Source organism: Phyllobates terribilis, unplaced genomic scaffold (genome assembly GCF_046119375.1).
Source record: "Phyllobates terribilis strain yellow unplaced genomic scaffold, ASM4611937v1 Scaffold_2__4_contigs__length_985480577, whole genome shotgun sequence".
Classification (NCBI taxonomy): domain Eukaryota; kingdom Metazoa; phylum Chordata; class Amphibia; order Anura; family Dendrobatidae; genus Phyllobates; species Phyllobates terribilis.
The window spans coordinates 18,255,583-18,278,861 of record NW_027362762.1 but is presented as its reverse complement, the minus strand read 5'-3'; the positions used below and the strand labels follow the sequence as shown (position 1 = coordinate 18,278,861).

The 23,279-nt window shown below is 44.8% G+C and overlaps 1 protein-coding gene across 3 annotated transcripts in view; it reads left to right on the top strand.

The window, feature by feature from the left end:
* Positions 1-8,638: 8,638 nt before the first annotated feature.
* Positions 8,639-23,279, top strand: part of LOC141189426 (short transient receptor potential channel 2-like) — a 182,774-nt gene continuing 168,133 nt past the window's right edge. For all 3 annotated transcript variants that reach the window (XM_073661143.1, XM_073661145.1, XM_073661144.1), the window contains exon 1: positions 8,639-8,957. In XM_073661143.1, the coding sequence (XP_073517244.1) occupies positions 8,943-8,957 (15 nt within the window). In that variant the 5' untranslated portion in view covers positions 8,639-8,942. The remainder of the gene's footprint in view (positions 8,958-23,279) is intronic.

The window sequence follows — 23,279 nt, the reverse complement described above, 5'->3', positions numbered from 1 at the left end:
TGTCCTCCCAGACATTACACTGCCTGACTCCTTCTCTAGTGTCCTCCCAGATATTACACCGTCTGACTCATTCTCTAGTGTCCTCCCAGACATTACACAGCCTGACTCCTTCTCTAGTGTCCTCCCAGACATTACACAGCCTGACTCCTTCTCTAGTGCCTTCCCAGACATTACACTGCCTGACTCATTCTCTAGTGCCCTCCCAGATATTACACCGTCTGACTCATTCTCTAGTGTCCTCCCAGACATTACACTGCTTGACTCCTTCTCTAGTGTCCTCCCAGACATTACACAGCCTGGCTCCTTCTCTAGTGACTTCCCAGACATTACACTGCCTGACTCCTTCTCTAGTGCTTTCCCAAACATTACACTGCCTGACTCCTTCTTTGGTGCCCTCCCAGATATTATACTGCCTGACTCATTCTCTAGTACCCTACCAGATATTATACTGCCTGACTCCTTCTCTAGTGCCCTCCCAGACATTTCACTGCCTGACTCCTTCTCTAGTGGCCTCCCAGACATTACACTGCCTGACTCCTTTTCTAGTGCCCTCCCAGACATTACACTGCCTGACTCCTTCTCTAGTGCCCTCCCAGATATTACACTGCCTGACTCCTTCTCTAGTGTCCTCCCAGACATTACACTGCCTGACTCCTTCTCTAGTGTCCTCCCAGATATTACACCGTCTGACTCATTCTCTAGTGTCCTCCCAGACATTACACAGCCTGACTCCTTCTCTAGTGTCCTCCCAGACATTACACAGCCTGACTCCTTCTCTAGTGCCTTCCCAGACATTACACTGCCTGACTCATTCTCTAGTGCCCTCCCAGATATTACACCGTCTGACTCATTCTCTAGTGTCCTCCCAGACATTACACTGCTTGACTCCTTCTCTAGTGTCCTCCCAGACATTACACAGCCTGGCTCCTTCTCTAGTGACTTCCCAGACATTACACTGCCTGACTCCTTCTCTAGTGCTTTCCCAAACATTACACTGCCTGACTCCTTCTTTGGTGCCCTCCCAGATATTATACTGCCTGACTCATTCTCTAGTACCCTACCAGATATTATACTGCCTGACTCCTTCTCTAGTGCCCTCCCAGACATTTCACTGCCTGACTCCTTCTCTAGTGGCCTCCCAGACATTACACTGCCTGACTCCTTTTCTAGTGCCCTCCCAGACATTACACTGCCTGACTCCTTCTCTAGTGTCCTCCCAGACATCATACTGCCTGACTCCTTCTCTAGTACCTTCCCAGACACAACACAGCCTGACTCCTTCTCTAGTGTCCACCCAGACATTACACTGCCTGACTCCTTCTCTAGTGTCCTCCCAGACATTACACTGCCTGACTCATTCTCTAGCGCCCTCCCAGATATTACACTGCCTGACTCATTCTCTAGTGCCTCCCCAGACATTACACTGCCTGACTCCTTCTCTAGTGTCCTCCAAGACCAGACATTACACTGCCTGATTTCTTCTCTAGTGTCCTCCCAGACATTACACTGCCTCACTCATTCTCTCGTGCCCTCCCAGACATTACACTGCCGGACTCCTTCTCTAGTGCCCTCTCAGACATTACACTGCCTGACTCTTTCTCTAGTGCCCTCCCAGACATTACCATGCCTGACTCCTTCTCTAGTGCCCTCCCAGATATTGCACTGCCTGACTCCTTCTCTAGTGCCTTTCCAGACATTACACTGCCTGACTCCTACTCTAGTGTCCTCCCAGACATTACACTGCCTGACTCCTTCTCTAGTGCCCTCCCAGATATTACACTGCCTGACTCCTTCTCTAGTGCCTTTCCAGACATTACACTGCCTGACTCCTTCTCTAGTGTTCTCCCAGACATTACACTGCCTGACTCCTTCTCTAGTGTCCTCCCAGACATTACCATGCCTGACTCCTTCTCTAGTGCCCTCCCAGATATTGCACTGCCTGACTCCTTCTCTAGTGCCTTTCCAGACATTACACTGCCTGACTCCTTCTCTAGTGTCCTCCCAGACATTACACTGCCTGACTCCTTCTCTAGTGCCCTCCCAGATATTACACTGCCTGACTCCTTCTCTAGTGCCTTTCCAGACATTACACTGCCTGACTCCTTCTCTAGTGTTCTCCCAGACATTACACTGCCTGACTCCTTCTCTAGTGTCCTCCCAGACATTACACTGCCTGACTCCTTCTCTAGTGCCTTCCCAGACATTACACTGCCTGACTCCTTCCCTAGTGTCTTACCAGACATAACACAGCCTGGCTCCTTCTCTAGTGTCTTCCCAAACATTACACTGCCTGACGCCTTCTCTAATGTCCTCCCAAACATTACATTTGCTGACTCCTTCTCTAGTGTCCTCCCAGACATTACACTGCCTGACTCCTTCTCTAGTTCCCTCCTAGACATTTCATTGTCTGACATTATGTTCTCCAGTACCCTCTTGGGCAACTCACAACCTGACACCTTCTCTAGTGACCTCCCAGACATTACAATACTTGAGACCTACTCTACAGCACTACCTCCCCCTACTCTTCCCAGGCTTTACACAGCCTGACAACTTTTATACTGTTTTCCAGGGCGTTATACTGCCAAACACCTTCTCTAGTGCCCTCCCAGTAATTACACTTTCTCTAGTACCTTCCTGGAATAAAACTGCCTGATAGTGCTCACTTGGGCATTACTCTTCATGACACTTACTGCATTTCTATGCGTTATATAGCTTGACATCATCTGTGGTGGCCCCACAGACAGTAAACTGCCTAATACCTTCTCTAGTTACTTCCCAGACATTACACTTGACCCCATCTTTAGTGTCGTCTTTGGCATTACACTGCCTCTAGTGCCTTCCCAGGCATTTCATTGCTTGACACCTTTTCTAGTGCCTTCTGGTAATCACACTGGGTGACACCTTCTCTAGTGCCCTCCCAGACATTACTTTCCCTGACAGTTAGTGTCTTCTTAGGCATTACACTTCCTGACAACTTACACTGCCTTCCATCTTCTCTAGTGCCCTCCCAGACATTACACTTCCTGACAAATTGTACTGTCTGACACCTTCTCTAGGGGCTTCCCAGATATTACATTGATTGACACCATCTTTAATGCCTCCTGGACATTACAGGCAGAAACTAAACTTGATCAATACAATACAAATGACAGTCACTTCAATGGCAGTCATTCAGGGCAGGAGTCAGGTAACCCACACTTTGTACTCTCTGCTAACTATGTATTTTATTCCTGCGTCCATATTCCTGAGTGCTTTTTTCATCCACATTCAGCGCCCTATCCCCCCTCCATCACCACTCATCCATATCTGCCCCTCTCTCCCATGTACAGCTCCCATGCTCTTTTGAACTTCCTGACAAATCTCACTCTGTCTCATCCAAAGGTATTGCACAAGAAACCATGTCACAAATCCAAAAACCATCTGCTCTTTCTCTTTTTACTGCTACTACTCATTTCAGGGGATATCTCTCCTAACCCCGGACCACCCTCTGCCAACCTGAACCCTTCCCCCACCTCACATCGAAACCCTGCTAACCTTATTAACATCAGCTGTACTCCTTCGTCTCCCTCCTTCAATTGTGACTAGCCCAGGGGTATGGGGGATAACTCGGTACCCGGGCCTTTAGGGATGTCGCGGTGGTCGGCTCCCGGGCCCGTACCCTGGGCCTCTCCTTTAAAAGGGTTGGTGTTTTTGGTTAAGTTTATAAAAGAAAGAGTTCGTGACGCCACCTGTGGTTTCTGGTGAGGATCACCAGCGCTGCGCAGTCCACTGAGGCCGGTGATAAGGCAGCTGGATGGTATAGCTCCCCACAGGTGGAGCTGGGCCTCAGGCAGGGTACGGACGGGGTATGCAGGACAAGGATACTCAGCCGGGTCGGGGCAAGAACAGGGACGGACACAATAGTCACTTCAGTACCTTTTACTGGTGGGATTTCAGGCACTCCCCGGAGCACTGTAGGGTGAAGGGTGCATATCAGGATCCTCCCCAATGAGCGGGTGTAGGGCCTCCTGGTTCTTGCCTCTGCGTAGTAAGTTTCTGACCTGCCTGGAGCTAGGCCTAACTTTGTCTCTGTCCTGCGCTGGCTGACCTTGTGGTAGGGCTTTCTCTTGGAGTGCACGCTCCCGACCTACGGGACCTATGTGTCTCCTGGCTCTGGTACGTATCAGCACTTTAGCGATCCTGGGACCTGTAGTTCTCCAGGGATTCCGGTTTATCTTACTGGGTCGTGGAGATCCTGGCAAGCTTCGGACCCGGTGTCCGGTAACTACTTCTTCTTCGGGGTGAGCTAATTAAGCTCCTCTGCCCCCTATGAACTAATGCTCTACTCTTCGCCTTCGGCCTACTCGGACCCTCACTAGGCTACTCACACTAACGGCAGCGTGCCGCACTTCACCGATCTTATGGCGCCGGCACACCTGAAGCTCACTCCTCTGAGCTACAACTGAGTCTTGACTGTGCTCCACTGCAGACTAACCTCTCTCAGGCTTTTGCACTGCAGGAACTCTCTCAACAGGTTTGCTTTCTGTCAACTCCAGTCTAGACTAACTGCTGCCTGGCTCCACCTTCCCTTATATATCTCCCTAACGGGCTCCCTCTGGTGGTCTGAGGTGGAAGGTGAAGATGTGTGAATGGTTATGGGGGCCTCTTGTGGAGGAATCCTTCAATACACCCTTCTAGGATCTGTGATACCAAGCACAGCTGTGCTTCACAATTGCGCACTGTGGAATCCACGGTCTGTATGCAACAAGCTTCCTTTCCTGCACAATTACTTTCTGACCAACGCTTTCAATCTGCTGGCCCTCACTGAAACCTGGATCCAGGATTCTGACACTGTCTCCCCTGCCGCTATTTCTCATGGCGGCTTGCATTTTTTCCATTCCCCGAGACCTGCAAACAGACTTGGTGGTGGGGTCGGCATACTCCTGTCCCCACAATGCACCTTCCAGGTCATCCCCCGAGTACCATCACTCTCATTCCCTTCTTTTGAGGTCCACACTATCAGGCTCTTCCATCCCCTCTCCCTCAGAGTAGCGGTCATATAACGTCCCCCAGGCTCACCCACCCAGTTCCTTGACCATTTTTCTGCGTGGCTGCCGCACTTCATGTCCTCAGATTTACCAACCCTTATCCTGGGAGACTTCAACATCCCCATAAACAGCACCACCTCCTCATCCGCATCCCAGCTTCTATCTTTAACCACTTCTCTTGGCCTCTCACAGCTTTCAACCTCTGAGACACACAAAGACGGAAACACCCTTGATCTGGTCTTTGTCCGGCTTTGTTCAATCCCCCTCCTAAATAACTCCCCTCTTCCCCTCTCTGATCATAACATTCTCTCCTTCACGCTCACAAATCCTCGCCCGCCCCAGCACACTCCTACCTATCACACATTCAGAAATCTACAAGCCATTAACCCTCATACACTCACAGACTCCCTTCACTCATCACTGTCCCCAATCTCCTCTCTGTCCTGTCCTGATCTGGCTGTAAACCACTACAATGACACCCTCAGAAGCACGCTGGACCAAGTAGCGCCCCTCACCCTCAGAACCTCTAAACACAGAGCAAAACAGCCCTGGCTCACACCGCAAACCCGATTTCTCCAGCGATGCTCTAGAAGTACCGAACGGCTATGGAGGAAAACTCGGATACCAGAAAACTTTATCCACTACAAATTTATGTTAAAAACATATAACTCTGCCCTTCACCTCGCCAAACAGACCTACTTCACCACCCTGATCTCCTCACTATCCAACAACCCCAAAAAACTCTTCGACACCTTTCACTCCCTCCTGAGTCCTAAAGCGCAGGCCCCCATTGCAGACATTTGTGCCGAGGACTTGGCCTCCTACTTCACCGAGAAAATAGACACCATGCGTCAGGAAATCAGCTCCCAGCCACAAAGTGCCGTGACTCCCACCCCCCCCCACATCCCCTCTGGATCACTCTCCACATTTGACCCAGTCACAGAAGATGAAGTCTCCAGGGTCCTTTCTTCTTCTCATCCCACTACATGCACCACTGACCCCATCCCCTCACATCTACTCCAGTCTCTTTCGTCAGTCGTCACTACTCACCTAACTAAAATCTTCAACCTCTCCCTCTCGTCTGGTATTTTCTCCTCCTCCTTCAAACACTCCATCATTACTCTATTATTAAAAAAGCTCTCTCTTGACCCTTCCTGCACAAACAACTACAGACTAGTCTCCAATGTTCCCTTCATCTCTAAACTCTTGGAGCGCCTGGTCCACTCCCGCCTTGCCAGTTACCTCTCCACTCACTCTCTTCTAGACCCATCACAGTCCGGCTTCTGCCCCCTACATTCTACAGAAACTGCACTCATCAAAGTAAACAACGACCTTCTGACAGCAAAACGTAATGGTGACCACTCTCTGCTCATTCTTCTTGACCTCTCTGCAGCCTTCGACACCGTTGACCACCACCTCCTACTCTCTATGCTCCACTCAATCGGCATAAAGGACACTGCTCTCTCCTGGTTCTCCTCCTACCTATCTGACCGCTCTTTCAGTGTATCGTTCGCTGGCTCCACTTCTTCCCCTCTTCCTCTCACTATTGGGGTTCCTCAGGGTTCAGTCCTTGGCCCTCTTCTCTTCTCTCTCTACACAGCCCCAATTGGACAGACCATCAGCAAATTTGGTTTGCAGTATCATCTTTATGCTGATGACACACAACTATACACCTCATCCCCTGACCTTACCCCCGCTGTACTACAGAACACCAGTGACTGTCTGGCCGCAGTTTCTAACATAATGTCCGCTCTCTACCTGAAACTCAACCTCTCAAAAACTGAACTTCTTCTGCTCTCGCTGTCTACTCACCTCCCTAAATCTGACATCTCTCTCTCCGTGTGTGGCACCACAATAACACCGAGCCAGCAGGCGCGTTGTCTGGGCGTTGTGTTTGACACCAATCTCTCCTTCACCCTCCACATACAATCTCTTGCCCGCTCTTGTCGCTTGCACCTGAAGAACATCTCTAGAATCCGTCCCTTTCTCACCTTGGAAACAACAAAAGCCCTCACTGTTGCCCTGATCCACTCCCGCCTCGACTACTGTAACTCTCTATTAATTGGCCTCTCCCTCACTCGACTTTCCCCTCTCCAGTCCATCCTTAATGCTGCAGCCAGGGTCATCTATCTGGCTAACCGTTACTCAGACTCCTCCGCTCTGTGCCAGTCATTGCATTGGCTGCCCATGAGTTATAGGATTCAATTTAAATTGCTTGTTCTCACCCACAAAGCCCTCCACAGTGCCGCACCACCCTACAGCTCTTCCCTCATCTCTGTCTATCGGCCTACCCGTTCTCTACGCTCCACAAGCGACTTTCGACTAACATCCGCACTAATCTGTACCTCCCACTCCCGGCTTCAAGACTTCTCCCGAGCTGCACCTATTCTCTGGAATGCTCTACCCCAAGAAATTAGGATGAACCACAATTTACACAGTTTTAGGCGCTCCCTAAAAAAACATCTGTTTAGGGCGGCCGATCACATTCCCTAATCGAAGTCCTTTTATCTTCTTATAGCTCATCTCTTATTTCTCCAAACATAAGTCTCCACCGAACCAAAAAGCACCACAAATACTGGCTGGTGATGAGCTCGTGTAGTCTTTATCTATCCCTCATCCCCTCAAGATGGCTGGACCATCCTTGCAAATAAGCCATTGTACTTTGTGTCACCCCCACCTCATTGTAGATTGTAAGCTCTTACGAGCAGGGTCGCCATTATTTTTGCTGTAATTATTGTATTATCTTTAGCTATGTTACTTATGACTGTTGTATATGAACCTGTGAATTGTACAGCGCTGCGGAATATGTTGGCGCTATATCAATAAAGAATATTATTATTATTATTTCATGTTACAATATGGTAGGATGGTTGGATAAGGCTGGCTACGGCCGGGCTATGAGGGACCCTCCACCTTCTACTTTGTAATACAAACATTTAAGGTTTTAAATATTTATTAATATATAAATTACAAAAATTGCTTATAAAATCTCATGAAATGTCCAGAAAACAGAATGTGTCAGGAGCTCTCTGAGGGTTCAGTATATTAGGAGTTTTATAATCTGCACTTTACCTTCATTCTGTCCTTGTTCTCCCTGCACTTTACTTCCTGCGGAGACCGTGAATGCTGATCAGCCAATCAGAGGAGGCAGAGCTGTGGAGGGCATCAGAGAGCAGCAGCCTGAACCAATGAGGAGACAGGAGGCGTGTCTCAGACTACTGCAGACTCACCCTAGATTAAATGTGTTCACAGGTCATAGCTCTGTCCTAAGGGGCAGGTGAGTATCTCCTGTAGGTTACTGACCTACTCCGACCTCAGGAGTCGTTACAGAAAGTGGTTCCCACAGCTAGTGTCAGTATGGTGTGTAATGTGGGGCAGCAACCAGCAGAGGGAGCCAGAGTGTATGTGATTTGGGATTTGGGAATTCGGGAAAAAGCTGAGTATATGAAATCATTCATATTGGTGGAGTACCCCTTTAAGAGTAAAAAAGGTGCCATCTTTGGAGCTAATATGTAAACTTTCAGGGTTACAAATGGCACTAAGTTTATAATTAGTCACGTGACTAATAGATTCCCACTATGCATATATATATAGCTAACCCTCTCAGAACTGCCATGTTCCAGCACTTAAAAGGTATCAGGTGCTGCTGCTGTCACCTGGTCTGCACTGCAGGGGTTAACAACAAAGTGAAGAAAAAAAAAACGACAACAAAAGAAACACATCTAATGTGCAGATCCGGGCGTCCCCCCGGGGCGAGCAGCAGAGAGCAGCTGATTCTTTCCATAATGACCCCAGAGAGACGGCGCTGAAGGCGCAGGTGACAGACGACAGCGGAGCCGGGTCTGTGCTGGATCGCGGTGGGAGAGAGCGGATGACTTCTTCCATGGGCAGAACACAAAAGACAGAACCACGACCATGGAAAACCTAACGGTGAGTAACAACCACTGACCTCACATACAGAGGCACAAAAAAGGGTGGAGGATGCGGGCACGAAAATCATCACTGCACCAATCATGTGAGGTCCCATCTGTACTCATCTCCCAGTGATCATCCACAGATCCCCCATAACAGAGCGTCATCCACAGATCCCCCATAACAGAGCGTCATCCACAGATCCCCCATAACAGCGCGTCATCCACAGATCCCCCATAACAGAGCGTCATCCACAGATCCTCCATAACAGAGCGTCATCCACAGATCCCCCATAACAGCGTCATCCACAGATCCCCCATAACAGTGCGTCATCCACAGATCCCCCATAACAGAGCGTCATCCACAGATCCCCCATAACAGAGCGTCATCCACAGATCCCCCATAACAGAGCGTCATCCACAGATCCCCCATAACAGAGCATCATCCAGAGATCCCCCATAACAGCGCGTCATCCACAGATCCCCCATAACAGAGCGTCATCCACAGATCCCCCATAACAGAGCGTCATCCACAGATCCCCCATAACAGTGCCTCATCCAAAGATCCCCCATAACAGCGCGTCATCCACAGATCCCCCATAACAGGGCGTCATCCACAGATCCCCCATAACAGTGCGTCATCCACAGATCCCCCATAACAGTGCATCATCCACAGATCCCCCATAACAGAGCATCATCCACAGATCCCCCATAACAGAGCGTCCTCCACAGATCCCCCATAACAGGGCATCATCCACAGATCCTCCATAACAGAGCGTCATCCACAGATCCCCCATAACATAGCGTCATCCACAGATCCCCCATAACATTGCGTCATCCACAGATCCCCCATAACAGCGCGTCATCCACAGATCCCCCATAACAGTGCGTCATCCACAGATCCCCCATAACAGAGCGTCATCCACAGATCCCCCATAACAGCGCGTCATCCACAGATCCCCCATAACAGAGCGTCATCCACAGATACCCCATAACAGCGTGCATCCACAGATCCCCCATAACAGCGCATCATCCACAGATCCCCATAACAGCGTGTCATCCACAGATCCCCCATAACAGCGCATCATCCACAGATCCCCCATAACAGGGCGTCATCCACAGATCCCCCATAACAGGGCGTCATCCACAGATCCCCCATAACAGAGCGTCATCCACAGATCCCCCATAACAGGGCGTCATCCACAGATCCCCCATAACAGAGCGTCATCCACAGATCCCCCATAACAGCGCGTCATCCACAGATCCCCCATAACAGAGCGTCATCCACAGATCCCCCATAACAGTGCGTCATCCACAGATCCCCCATAACAGAGCGTCATCCACAGATCCTCCTTAACAGAGCGTCATCCACAGATCCCCCATAACAGAGCGTCATCCACAGATCCTCCTTAACAGAGCGTCATCCACAGATCCCCCATAACAGAGCGTCATCCACAGATCCCCATAACAGCGTGTCATCCACAGATCCCCCATAACAGGGCGTCATCCACAGATCCCCCATAACAGAGCGTCATCCACAGATCCCCCATAACAGTGCGCCATCCACAGATCCCCCATAACAGCGCGTCATCCACAGATCCTCCATAACAGAGCGTCATCCACACATCCCCATAACAGAGCATCATCCAGAGATCCCCATAACAGCGCGTCATCCACAGATCCCCATAACAGAGCGTCATCCACAGATCCCCCATAACAGCGCGTCATCCACAGATCCCCATAACAGAGCGTCATCCACAGATCCCCCATAACAGCGCATCATCCACAGATCCCCCATAACAGCGCGTCATCCACAGATCCCCCATAACAGCGCGTCATCCACAGATCCCCCATAACAGCGCGTCATCCACAGATCCCCCATAACAGTGCATCATCCACAGATCCCCCATAACAGAGCGTCATCCACAGATCCCCCATAACAGCGCGTCCTCCACAGATCCCCCATAACAGCGCGTCATCCACAGATCCCCCATAACAGAGCGTCATCCACAGATCCCCCATAACAGAGCATCATCCACAGATCCCCATAACAGCGTGTCATCCACAGATCCCACATAACACTGCGTCATCCTCAGATCCCCCATAACAGTGCATCATCCACAGATCCCTCATAACACTGCGTCATCCTCAGATCCCCCATAACAGATCGTCATCCACAGATCCCCCATAACAGTGCGTCATCCACAGATCCCCCATAACAGAGCATCATCCACAGATCCCACATAACAGAGCGTCATCCACAGATCCCACATAACAGCGCATCATCCACAGATCCCCCATAACAGCGCGTCATCCACAGATCCCCCAGAACAGGGCGTCATCCACAGATCCCCCATAACAGTGCGTCATCCACAGATCCCCCATAACAGCGCATCATCCACAGATCCCCATAACAGAGCATCATCCACAGATCCCCATAACAGCGCGTCATCCACAGATCCCCCATAACAGGGCGTCATCCACAGATCCCCATAACAGAGCATCATCCACAGATCCCCATAACAGCGCGTCATCCACAGATCCCCATAACAGTGTGTCATCCACAGATCCCCCATAACAGCGCATCATCCACAGATCCCCATAACAGTGTGTCATCCACAGATCCCCATAACAGAGCATCATCCACAGATCCCCCATAACAGAGCGTCATCCACAGATCCCCATAACAGTGTGTCATCCACAGATCCCCCATAACAGCGCGTCATCCACAGATGCCCCATAACAGAGCGTCATCCACAGATCCCCCATAACAGCGCATCATCCACAGATCCCCATAACAGCGCGTCATCCACAGATCCCCCATAACAGAGCGTCATCCGCAGATCCCCCATAACAGAGCGTCATCCACAGATCCCCCAGAACAGAGCGTCATCCACAGATCCCCATAACAGTGTGTCATCCACAGATCCCCCATAACAGCGCGTCATCCACAGATGCCCCATAACAGCGCGTCATCCACAGATCCCCCAGAACAGAGCGTCATCCACAGATCCCCCATAACAGAGCATCATCCACAGATCCCCATAACAGCGCGTCATCCACAGATCCCCCATAACAGAGCATCATCCACAGATCCCCCATAACAGCGCGTCATCCACAGATCCCCATAACAGTGCGTCATCCACAGATCCCCCATAACAGCGCGTCATCCACAGATGCCCCATAACAGAGCATCATCCACTGATCCCCCATAACAGCGCGTCATCCACAGATCCCCCATAACAGAGCGTCATCCACAGATCCCCCGTAACAGAGCGTCATCCACAGATGCCCCATAACAGAGCATCATCCACAGATCCCCCATAACAGCACGTCATCCACAGATCCCCCATAACAGTGCGTCATCCACAGATCCCCCATAACAGCGTTTCATCCACAGATCCCCCATAACAGCGCATCATCCACAGATCCCCATAACAGCGCGTCATCCACAGATCCCCCATAACAGCGCTTCATCCACAGATCCCCCATAACAGAGCGTCCTCCACAGATCCCCCATAACAGTGCGTCATCCACAGATCCCCCATAACAGAGCGTCCTCCACAGATCCCCCATAACAGCGCGTCATCCACAGATCCCCCATAACAGCGTGTCATCAACAGATCCCCCATAACAGTGTGTCCTCCACAGATCCCCCATAACAGTGCATCATCCACAGATCCCCCATAACAGTGCATCATCCACAGATGATGTCCCCAATCCTGTAATAATATCCCCATCCTGTAATAATGTCCCTCATCCTGTAATAATGTCCCTCGTCCTGTAATAATGTCCCTCGTCCTGTAATAATGTCCCTCATCCTGTAATAATGTCCTCCATGCTGTAATAATGTCCTCCATCCTGTAATAATGTCCCTCATGCTGTAATAATGTCCTCCATGCTGTAATAATGTCCTCATCCTGTAATAATGTCCCTCATGCTATAATAATGTCCTCCATGCTGTAATAATGTCCTCATCCTGTAATAATGTCCCTCGTCCTGTAATAATGTCCCCCCATTCTGTAATAATGTCTGTCATCCTGTAATAATGTCCTCCATCCTGTAATAATGTCCCCCATCCTGTAATAATGTCCTTCATCCTGTAATAATGTCCCCCATCCTGTACTAATGTCCCCTATCCTGTAATAACGTCCTCCATCCTGTAATAATGTCCCCCATCCTTTAATAATGTCCCCCGTCCTGACCCCTTTCTTTAATCATATCCCCCAATCCTGGATCCCTTCTTTAAGAATGTCCCAATCCTTGGCACAATTTTGTACTAAAGTCCCCTGTACTAACCCATTTCTTTAAATGTCCCCCATCCTGTACTAATGTTCCTCATCCTGTAATATTGTGCCCCATCCTGTAATAATGTCCCTCATCCTGCAATGTCCTCCATCCTGTAATAATGTCCCCCATCCTGTAATAATGTCCTCCATCCTGTAATATTGTGCCCCATCCTGTAATAATGTCCCTCATCCTGCAATGTCCTCCATCCTGTAATAATGTCCCCATCCTGTAATAATGTCCTCCATCCTGTAATAATGTCCCCCATCCTGTAATAATGTCCCCCATCCTGTACTAATGTTCCTCATCCTGTAATATTGTGCCCCATCCTGTAATAATGTCCCTCATCCTGCAATGTCCTCCATCCTGTAATAATGTCCCCATCCTGTAATAATGTCCTTCATCCGGTAATAATGTCCCTCATCCTGTAATAATGTCCTCCATCCTGTAATAATGTCCCTCATCCGGTAATAATGTCCTCCATCCTGTAATAATGTTCCCATACTGTAATAATGTTCCCATCCTGTAATAATGTCCCCCTTTCTCTAATAATGTTCCCATCCTGTAATAATGTCCGTCATCCTGTAATAATGTCCCCTATCCTGTAATAATGTTCCCCATCCTGTAATAATGTCCCCCGTCCTGTAATAATGTCCTCCATCCTGTAATAATGTCCCCCATCCTGTAATAATGTCCCCATCCTGTAATAATGTCCCTCGTTCTGTAATAATGTCCCCAATCCTGTAATAATGTCCCCCTTTCTGTAATAATGTCCCCCATCCTGTAATAATGTCCCCATCCTGTAATAATGTCCCCTATCCTGTAATAATGTTCCCCATCCTGTAATAATGTCCCCCATCCTGTAATAATGTCCCCCGTCCTGTAATAATGTCCTCCGTCCTGTAATAATGTCCCCCATCCTGTAATAATGTCCCCATCCTGTAATAATGTCCCTCGTTCTGTAATAATGTCCCCAATCCTGTAATAATGTCCCCCTTTCTGTAATAATGTCCCTCATCCTGTAATAATGTCCCCCATCCTGTAATAATGTCCCTCATCCTGTAATAATGTCCCTATCCTGTAATAATGTCCCCTATCCTGTAATAATGTCCCCCTTTCTGTAATAATGTCCCTCATCCTGTAATAATGTCCCCCTTTCTGTAATAATGTCCCTCATCCTGTAATAATGTCCTCCATCCTGTAATAATGTCCCCGTCCTGTAATAATGTCCTCTGTCCTGTAATAATGTTACCATCCTGTAATAATGTCCCCGTCCTGTAATAATGTCCCTCATCCTGTAATAATGTCCTCCATCCTGTAATAATGTCCCCGTCCTGTAATAATGTCCCTCATCCTGTAATAATGTTACCATCCTGTAATAATGTCCCTCATCCTGTAATAATGTCCCTCATCCTGTAATAATGTCCTCCATCCTGTAATAATGTCCCCCATCCTGTAATAATGTCCTCCATCCTGTAATAATGTCCCCGTCCTGTAATAATGTCCCTCATCCAGTAATAATGTCCCTCATCCTGTAATAATGTCCCCGTCCTGTAATAATGTCCTCCATCCTGTAATAATGTCCCCGTCCTGTAATAATGTCCCTCATCCTGTAATAATGTTACCATCCTGTAATAATGTCCCCGTCCTGTAATAATGTCCTCTATCCTGTAATAATGTCCCTCATCCAGTAATAATGTCCCTCATCCTGTAATAATGTCCCCGTCCTGTAATAATGTCCCTCATCCTGTAATAATGTCCCCGTCCTGTAATAATGTCCCTCATCCTGTAATAATGTTACCATCCTGTAATAATGTCCCCTCCTGTAATAATGTCCTCTATCCTGTAAGCTTCATGACCGGAGTGAAAACTGCAAGATTCAGAATTGGCATAAAAATATTGATAAAGAAAAGTGAAAAAGATGAAAAACTTTGAAAAGATGTTTAGTATAAAAATGTTATTACATTTACATCAAAGTTGGTAAATTCTTACTTACACTGACTGGGCGCTTCTCTCCATCCCCCAAAAGTGACCACCCACCAAAACGATTAGCACTATTGACTTATGTACTGTCTATTGGACGCAGCCTGGATTTACCAGAGTCTCAGATAAGTGAGGTATTTTTCGCCCCTTAACCCATGGATTGTTAGCAGTTCCTGAGCCCCTTCCATCAGTCATGTATTGAACCCCATCTAGCCAGAAAAATACTGATGTAAATATAGTTTATCCTTTCAGACGCTAATTTATTTCTGCCTTATGTGGGAATAAGACTTAGATCTTTAAAAATAACAAATTATACATTGTGATATTTTTATTTTCATTTTCATTTTGTATCATTTTATTTCTTGACTGGATAGCGCAATGGTAAGGCATCAGCCTCTGAAACTACAGTGTTAAGAGTTCAAATCCTGTTAGCAATAAAAAAATCACTTGACTGGATAGTGCAATGGTAAGGCATCAGCCTCTGAAACTACAGTGTTAAGAATTATTTTATTTCTGTATCAATTTTATTACTTGTGACTTATCTCTACCCATACCCCTAACCCTGCCCCTAGCCATAGCCCTATCCCCTAACCCTAGCCCTAATAATAGACCTAACCCTAAGCTTGGCCCTAGCCCTAACCCCAGAGATGATTAGAAAAGTATAAAAATGTAAAGAAGCTCCTAGTAATGAATGAAGACAGTATTTATTCATGTACAGTCTTCATTCATTAGTTGCCCAGCTGGAATGGCCGCCCAGCGCTGCCTATGAAGAGCGCAGTAATTGAGATTAGTTTCTCATCAACTGCTTCTCTCTGCAGAGACTGAGAAGACAAAACTCGCTTGGCTATACTGAGAGCTTTGTCATCTTGGTCACTGTCTACGTACAGCTCTCTGCAGGCGATGTCGGTGCCGCACATTAGGCCAAGGGTCTGGAAAGGGGTAAAATTTTGCATCCTCATAAGCTTTTGCATTAGGGCACTTCAACCGACTAAACTTCAGAATAATTGTCCATAGAGAGCGCAAGAACAGAAATGATTATTCTCTCTACAGTAACAAGTGGAAAGAGAAATTCATTATGTGCAGAAGATGAAATCCTCTCCGGGATCCATTATTACCAGGACTCCCTGCGGAAAAGAAACTCCCCAAACAGCAAAGTGGCCTGATATCCTGTATACACACATGTGCTACATACAGTGCCTACAAGTAGTATTCAACCCCCTGCAGATTTAGCTGGTTGACACATGCGGAATTAATTTGGCATTGTGACATTTGTACTGTAGATCAGCCTGGAAGTGGGAAATGCACTGCAGCAAATTTTGTTTTTGTCTTTTTTTTTTTTTTAAAGCGTAAAAAGTTAATTCAGAGTGTCATTTATTATTCAACCCCTCAAACCACAAGAATTCTGTTTGGTCCCCCTAAAGTATTAAGAAGTAGTTCAGGCACCAAGAATAATGAGCTTCACATGTGTGGATTAAAGATCTCTTTTGACAGCCTTTTCTGACTATTTAAGACCCTCCCCAAACTTGTGAACAGCACTCAGACATGGTCAACATGGGAAAGACAAAGGAGCATTCCAAGGCCATCAGAGACAAGATCGTGGAGGGTCACAAGGCTGGCAAGGGGTACAAAACCCTTTCCAAGGAGTTGGGCCTACCTGTCTCCACTGTTGGGAGCATCATCCGTAAGTGGAAGGCTTATGGAACTACTGTTAGCCTTCCACGGCCAGGACAGCCTTTGAAAGTGTCCTCCCGTGCCGAGGCCAGGCTTTTCCGAAGAGTCAAGGCTAACCCAAGGACAACAAGGAAGGAGCTCCGGGAAGATCTCATGGCAGTGGGGACATTGGTTTCAGTCAATACCATAAGTAACGTACTCCACCGCAATGGTCTCCGTTCCAGACGAGCCCGTAAGGTACCTTTACTTTCAAAGCGTCATGTCAAGGCTCGTCTACAGTTTGCTCATGATCACTTGGAGGACTCTGAGACAGACTGGTTCAAGGTTCTATGGTCTGATGAGACCAAGATCGAGATCTTTGGTGTCAACCACACACGTGACGTTTGGAGACTGGATGGCACTGCATACGACCCCAAGAATACCATCCCTACAGTCAAGCATGGTGGTGGCAGCATCATGCTGTGGGGCTGTTTCTCTGCCAAGGGGCCTGGCCATCTGGTCCGCATCCATGGGAAGATGGATAGCACGGCCTACCTGGAGATTTTGGCCAAGAACCTCCGCTCCTCCATCAAGGATCTTAAGATGGGTCGTAATTTCATCTTCCAACAAGACAACGACCCAAAGCACACAGCCAAAAAAACCAAGGCCTGGTTCAAGAGGGAAAAAGTCAAGGTGTTGGAGAGGTCTAGTCAGTCTCCTGACCTTAACCCAATTGAAAACTTGTGGAAGGAGCTCAAGAATAAAGTCCACATGAGACACCCAAAGAACCTAGATAACTTGGAGAAGATCTGCATGGAGGAGTGGGCCAAGATAACTCCACAGACCTGTGCCGGCCTGATCAGGTCTTATAAAAGACGATTATTAGCTGTAATTGCAAACAAGGGTTATTCCACAAAATATTAAACATAGGGGTTGAATAATAATTGACCCACACTTTTATGTTTAAAATTTAATAAAATTCAACTGAGCAACATAACTTTTTGGTTTGTAAGATTTATGCTTCTGTTCATAAAACCTACTCTCGTTTGCAGTTTGAAGGCTCTAACTTATTTGCATCTTATCAAACCAGCTAAATCTGCAGGGGGTTGAATACTACTTGTAGGCACTGTATAATATGCTCCACTGTGCAGTATGATGAAAGCCAAACCGTTATCAGAATACTCTAACTTGTCTATTATACAGTGGCATGTAAAAGTTTGGGCACCCCTGGTCAAAATTACTGTTATTATGAACAGTTAAAAATCATCTTTTACATTTTAAATTACAAAAAGGAAAATGAGCCGATGCAAAAGTCTGGGAACCCTTGGAGATTTGTGTGCTCAGATAACTTTGACCAAGGTTTCAGCCCTTAATTAGCCTGTTAGGGTTATGACTTGTTCTCCATCATCATTAGGAAAGGCCGGAGATGCAGATTATAAAAACCAGCCTCCTCTAACCTTCTGCCAAAAATCAGAAGCCATGGGATCTTCTAAGCAGCTGCCGAGCACACTGAAAATGAATTTGGTGGAGGCCACAAAGCAAGAGAAGACTTTGAGAAGATAGCAAAGCGTTTTCAAGTTGCCCTTTCCACAGTTCGAAATGTAATTAAGAAATGGCAGTTACCAAGAGCAGTGGAGGTCAAGATAAGGTCTGGAAGACCAAGCAAAATTTCAGTGAGAGCAACTTGTAGGATTGCTAGAGAGGCAAATCAGAACCCCCCGCTTGACTGCAAAGACCTTCAGAAAGATTTAGCAGACTCTGGAGTTGTTGAACATTGGTCTACTCTTCAGAGACACCTGCACAAATATGGCCTTCATAGAAGAGTCATCAGAAGAAAACCTCTCCTGTGTCCTTATCATAAAATTCAGGGTCAGAAGTGTAAAAGAACATCTAGACAAGCCTGATGCATTTTGGAAAACAAGTCCTGTGGACTGATGAGGTAAAATAAAACTCTTTGGCCACAATGATGAAAGGTATGTGTGGAGAAAAAAGGGCACAGAATGTCAGGAAAAGAACATCATGCCAACCATTAAGCATGGGGGTGGATCAATCATGCTTTGAGGTTGTGTTGCAACCAATGGTTTGGGGAACATTTCATGGGTAGAGGGAAGAATGGATTCAATGACATTTCAACAAATTCTTGATGCAAACATAACACCATCTGTAAAAAAGCTGAAGGTGAAAAGAGGATGATTATACAAATGGATAATGTTCCTAAACACAGGTCACAATCCACAATAGACGACTTCAAAAGGCGCAAGCTGAAGGTTTTACAATGGCCCTAACAGTCCCCTGATCTGAACATCATTGAAAATCTGTGGCTAAACCTCAAAATAGCAGAGCATGCAAGACGCCCCAGAAATCTCACAGAACTGGAAGAATTCTCCAAGGAAGAACGGATGAAAATCCCTCAAACAAGAAGTGAAAGACTCCTGTCTGGCTACAAAAAGCGTTTACAAGCTGTGATACTTTCAAAAGGGGGCGCTACTAGGTACTAACCATGCAGGGTGAACAAACTTTTGCATCGACCCATTTTCCTTTTTGTAATTTTTAAAATGTAAAAGATGAAAATATGTTTGGTTTTTTTTGCCTAAAATACACAGGAAATAGGAAATGTGTCATCTGTAACTTTAGGCCTTTAGAGATAATTTCATCTTCAACTTGCTTAACTGTTCACAATAACAGGAATTTTAACCAGGGATGCACAAACTTTTACATGCCACTGTATACCAGTTATATACTTGTACATAGGGGGCAGTATTATAGTAGTTATATTCTTGTACATGGGGGCAGTATTAGAGTAATTATATTTTTGTACATAGGGGGCAGTATTATAGTAGTTATATTCTTGTACATAGGAGCAGTATTATAGTAGTTATATTCTTGTACATAGGGGGCAGTATTATAGTAGTTATATTCTTGTACATAGGAGGCAGTATTATAGTAGTTATATTCTTGTATATAGGAGCAGTATTATAGTAGTTATATTCTTGTACATAGGGGGCAGTATTATAGTAGTTATATTCTTGTACATGGGGGCAGTATTATAGTAGTTATATTCCTGTACATAGGGGCAGTATTATAGTAGTTATATTCTTCTACATAGGGGGCAGTATTATAGTAGTTATATTCTTGTACATAGGAGGCAGTATTATAGTAGTTATATTCTTGTATATAGGAGCAGTATTATAGTAGTTATATTCTTGTACATAGGGGGCAGTATTATAGTAGTTATATTCTTGTACATGGGGGCAGTATTATAGTAGTTATATTCCTGTACATAGGGGCAGTATTATAGTAGTTATATTCTTGTACATAGGGGGCAGTATTATAGTAGTTATATTCTTGTATATAGGAGCAGTATTATAGTAGTTATATTCTTGTACATAGGAGGCAGTATTATAGTAGTTATATTCTTGTACATAGGAGCAGTATTATAGTAGTTATATTCTTGTACATAGGGGGCAGTATTATAGTAGTTATATTCTTGTACATAGGAGGCAGTATTATAGTAGTTATATTCTTGTATATAGGAGCAGTATTATAGTAGTTATATTCTTGTACATAGGGGGCAGTATTATAGTAGTTATATTCTTGTACATGGGGGCAGTATTATAGTAGTTATATTCCTGTACATAGGGGCAGTATTATAGTAGTTATATTCTTGTACATAGGGAGCAGTATTATAGTAGTTATATTCTTGTACATGGGGGCAGTATTATAGTAGTTATATTCTTGTACATAGGGGGCAGTATTATAGTAGTTATATTCTTGTACATAGGGGTCAGTATTATAGTAGTTATATTCTTGTACATAGGAGCAGTATTATAGTAGTTATATTCTTGTGCATAGGGGGCAGTATTGTAGTTATATTCTTGTACATAGGAGCAGTATTATAGTAATTATATTTTTGTACATAGGGGGCAGTATTATAGTGGTTATATTCTTGTACATAGGGGGCAATATTATAGTAGTTATATTCTTGTACATAGGAGTCAGTATTATAGTAGCTATAATCTTGTACATAGGGGCAGTATTATAGTAGTTATATTCTTGTACATAGGGGGCAGTATTATAGTAGTTATATTCTTGTACATAGGAGCAGTATTATAGTAGTTATATTCTTGTACATAGGGGGCAGTATTATAGTAGTTATATTCTTGTACATAGGAGGCAGTATTATAGTAGTTATATTTTTGTGCATAGGGGGCAGTATTGTAGTTATATTCTTGTACATAGGAGCAGTATTATAGTAGTTATATTCTTGTACATAGGGGGCAGTATTATAGTAGTTATATTCTTGTACATAGGGGTCAGTATAATAGTAGTTATATTCTTGTACATAGGAGCAGTATTATAGTAGTTATATTCTTGTGCATAGGGGGCAGTATTGTAGTTATATTCTTGTACATAGGAGCAGTATTATAGTAATTATATTTTTGTACATAGGGGGCAGTATTATAGTGGTTATATTCTTGTACATAGGGGCAGTATTATAGTAGCCATATTCTTGTACATAGGAGCAGTATTATAGTAGTTATATTCTTGTGAAGAGGGGGCAGTATTATAGTAGATATATTCTTGTACATAGGAGCAGTATTATAGTAGTTATATTCTTGTACACAGGGGGCAGTATTATAGTAGTTATATTCTTGTACATAGGGGGCAATATTATAGTAGTTATATTCTTGTACATAGGAGTCAGTATTATAGTAGTTATATTCTTGTGCATAGGGGGCAGTATTGTAGTTATATTCTTGTACATAGGAGCAGTATTGTAGTAGTTATATTTTTGTACATAGGGGGCAGTATTATAGTAGTTATATTCTTGTACATAGGGGTCAGTATTATAGTAGTTATATTCTTGTACATAGGTGTCAGTATTATAGTAGTTATATTCTTGTGCATAGGGGGCAGTATTGTAGTTATATTCTTGTACATAGGAGCAGTATTATAGTAGTTATATTCTTGTACATAGGGGGCAGTATTATAGTAATTATATTTTTGTACATAGGGGGCAGTATTATAGTGGTTATATTCTTGTACATAGGGGGCAATATTATAGTAGTTATATTCTTGTACATAGGAGTCAGTATTATAGTAGTTATATTCTTGTGCATAGGGGGCAGTATTGTAGTTATATTCTTGTATATAGGAGCAGTATTATAGTAGTTATATTCTTGTACATAGGGGGCAGTATTATAGTAGTTATATTCTTGTACATAGGGGTCAGTATTATAGTAGTTATATTCTTGTACTTAGGAGCAGTATTATAGTAGTTATATTCTTGTACATAGGGGGCAGTATTATAGTAGTTATATTCTTGTACATAGGAGCAGTATTATATTAGTTATATTCTTGTACATAGGAGCAGTATTATAGTAGTTATATTTTTGTACATAGGGGGCAGTATTATAGTGGTTATATTCTTGTACATAGGGGGCAATATTATAGTAGTTATATTCTTGTACATAGGAGTCAGTATTATAGTAGTTATATTCTTGTACATAGGGGCAGTATTATAGTAGTTATATTCTTGTACATAGGGGGCAGTATTATAGTAGTTATATTCTTGTACATAGGAGCAGTATTATATTAGTTATATTCTTGTACATAGGAGCAGTATTATAGTAGTTATATTCTTGTACATAGGGAGCAGTATTATAGTAGTAATATTCTTGTACATAGGGGGGCAGTATTATAGTAGTTATATTCTTGTACATAGGGGGCAGTATTATAGTAGTTATATTCTTGTACATAGGGGCAGTATTATAGTAGTTATATTCTTGTACATAGGGGGGCAGTATTATAGTAGTTATATTCTTGTACATAGGGACAGTATTATAGTAGTTATATTCTTGTACATATGGGGCAGTATTATAGTAGTTATATTCTTGTACATAGGGTCAGTATTATAGTAGTTATATTCTTGTACATAGGGGGCAGTATTATAGTAGTTATATTCTTGTACATAGGGGTCAGTATTATAGTAGTTATATTCTTGTACATAGGAGCAGTATTATAGTAGTTATATTCTTGTACATAGGGGGCAGTATTATAGTAGTTATATTCTTGTACATAGCGGGCAGTATTATAGTAGTTATATTCTTGTACATAGGGGCAGTATTATAGTAGTTATATTCTTGTACATAGGAGCAGTATTATAGTAGTTATATTCTTGTACATAGGGGCAGTATTATAGTAGTTGTATTCTTGTACATAGGGAGCAGTATTATAGTAGTTATAATCTTGTACAAAGGGGCAGTATTATAGTAGTTATATTTTTGTACATAGAGGCAGTATTATAGTAGTTATATTCCTGTATATAGGAGCAGTATTATAGTAGTTATATTCTTGTACATAGGAGCAGTATTATAGTAGTTATATTCTTGTACATAGGGGCAGTATTATAGTAGTTGTA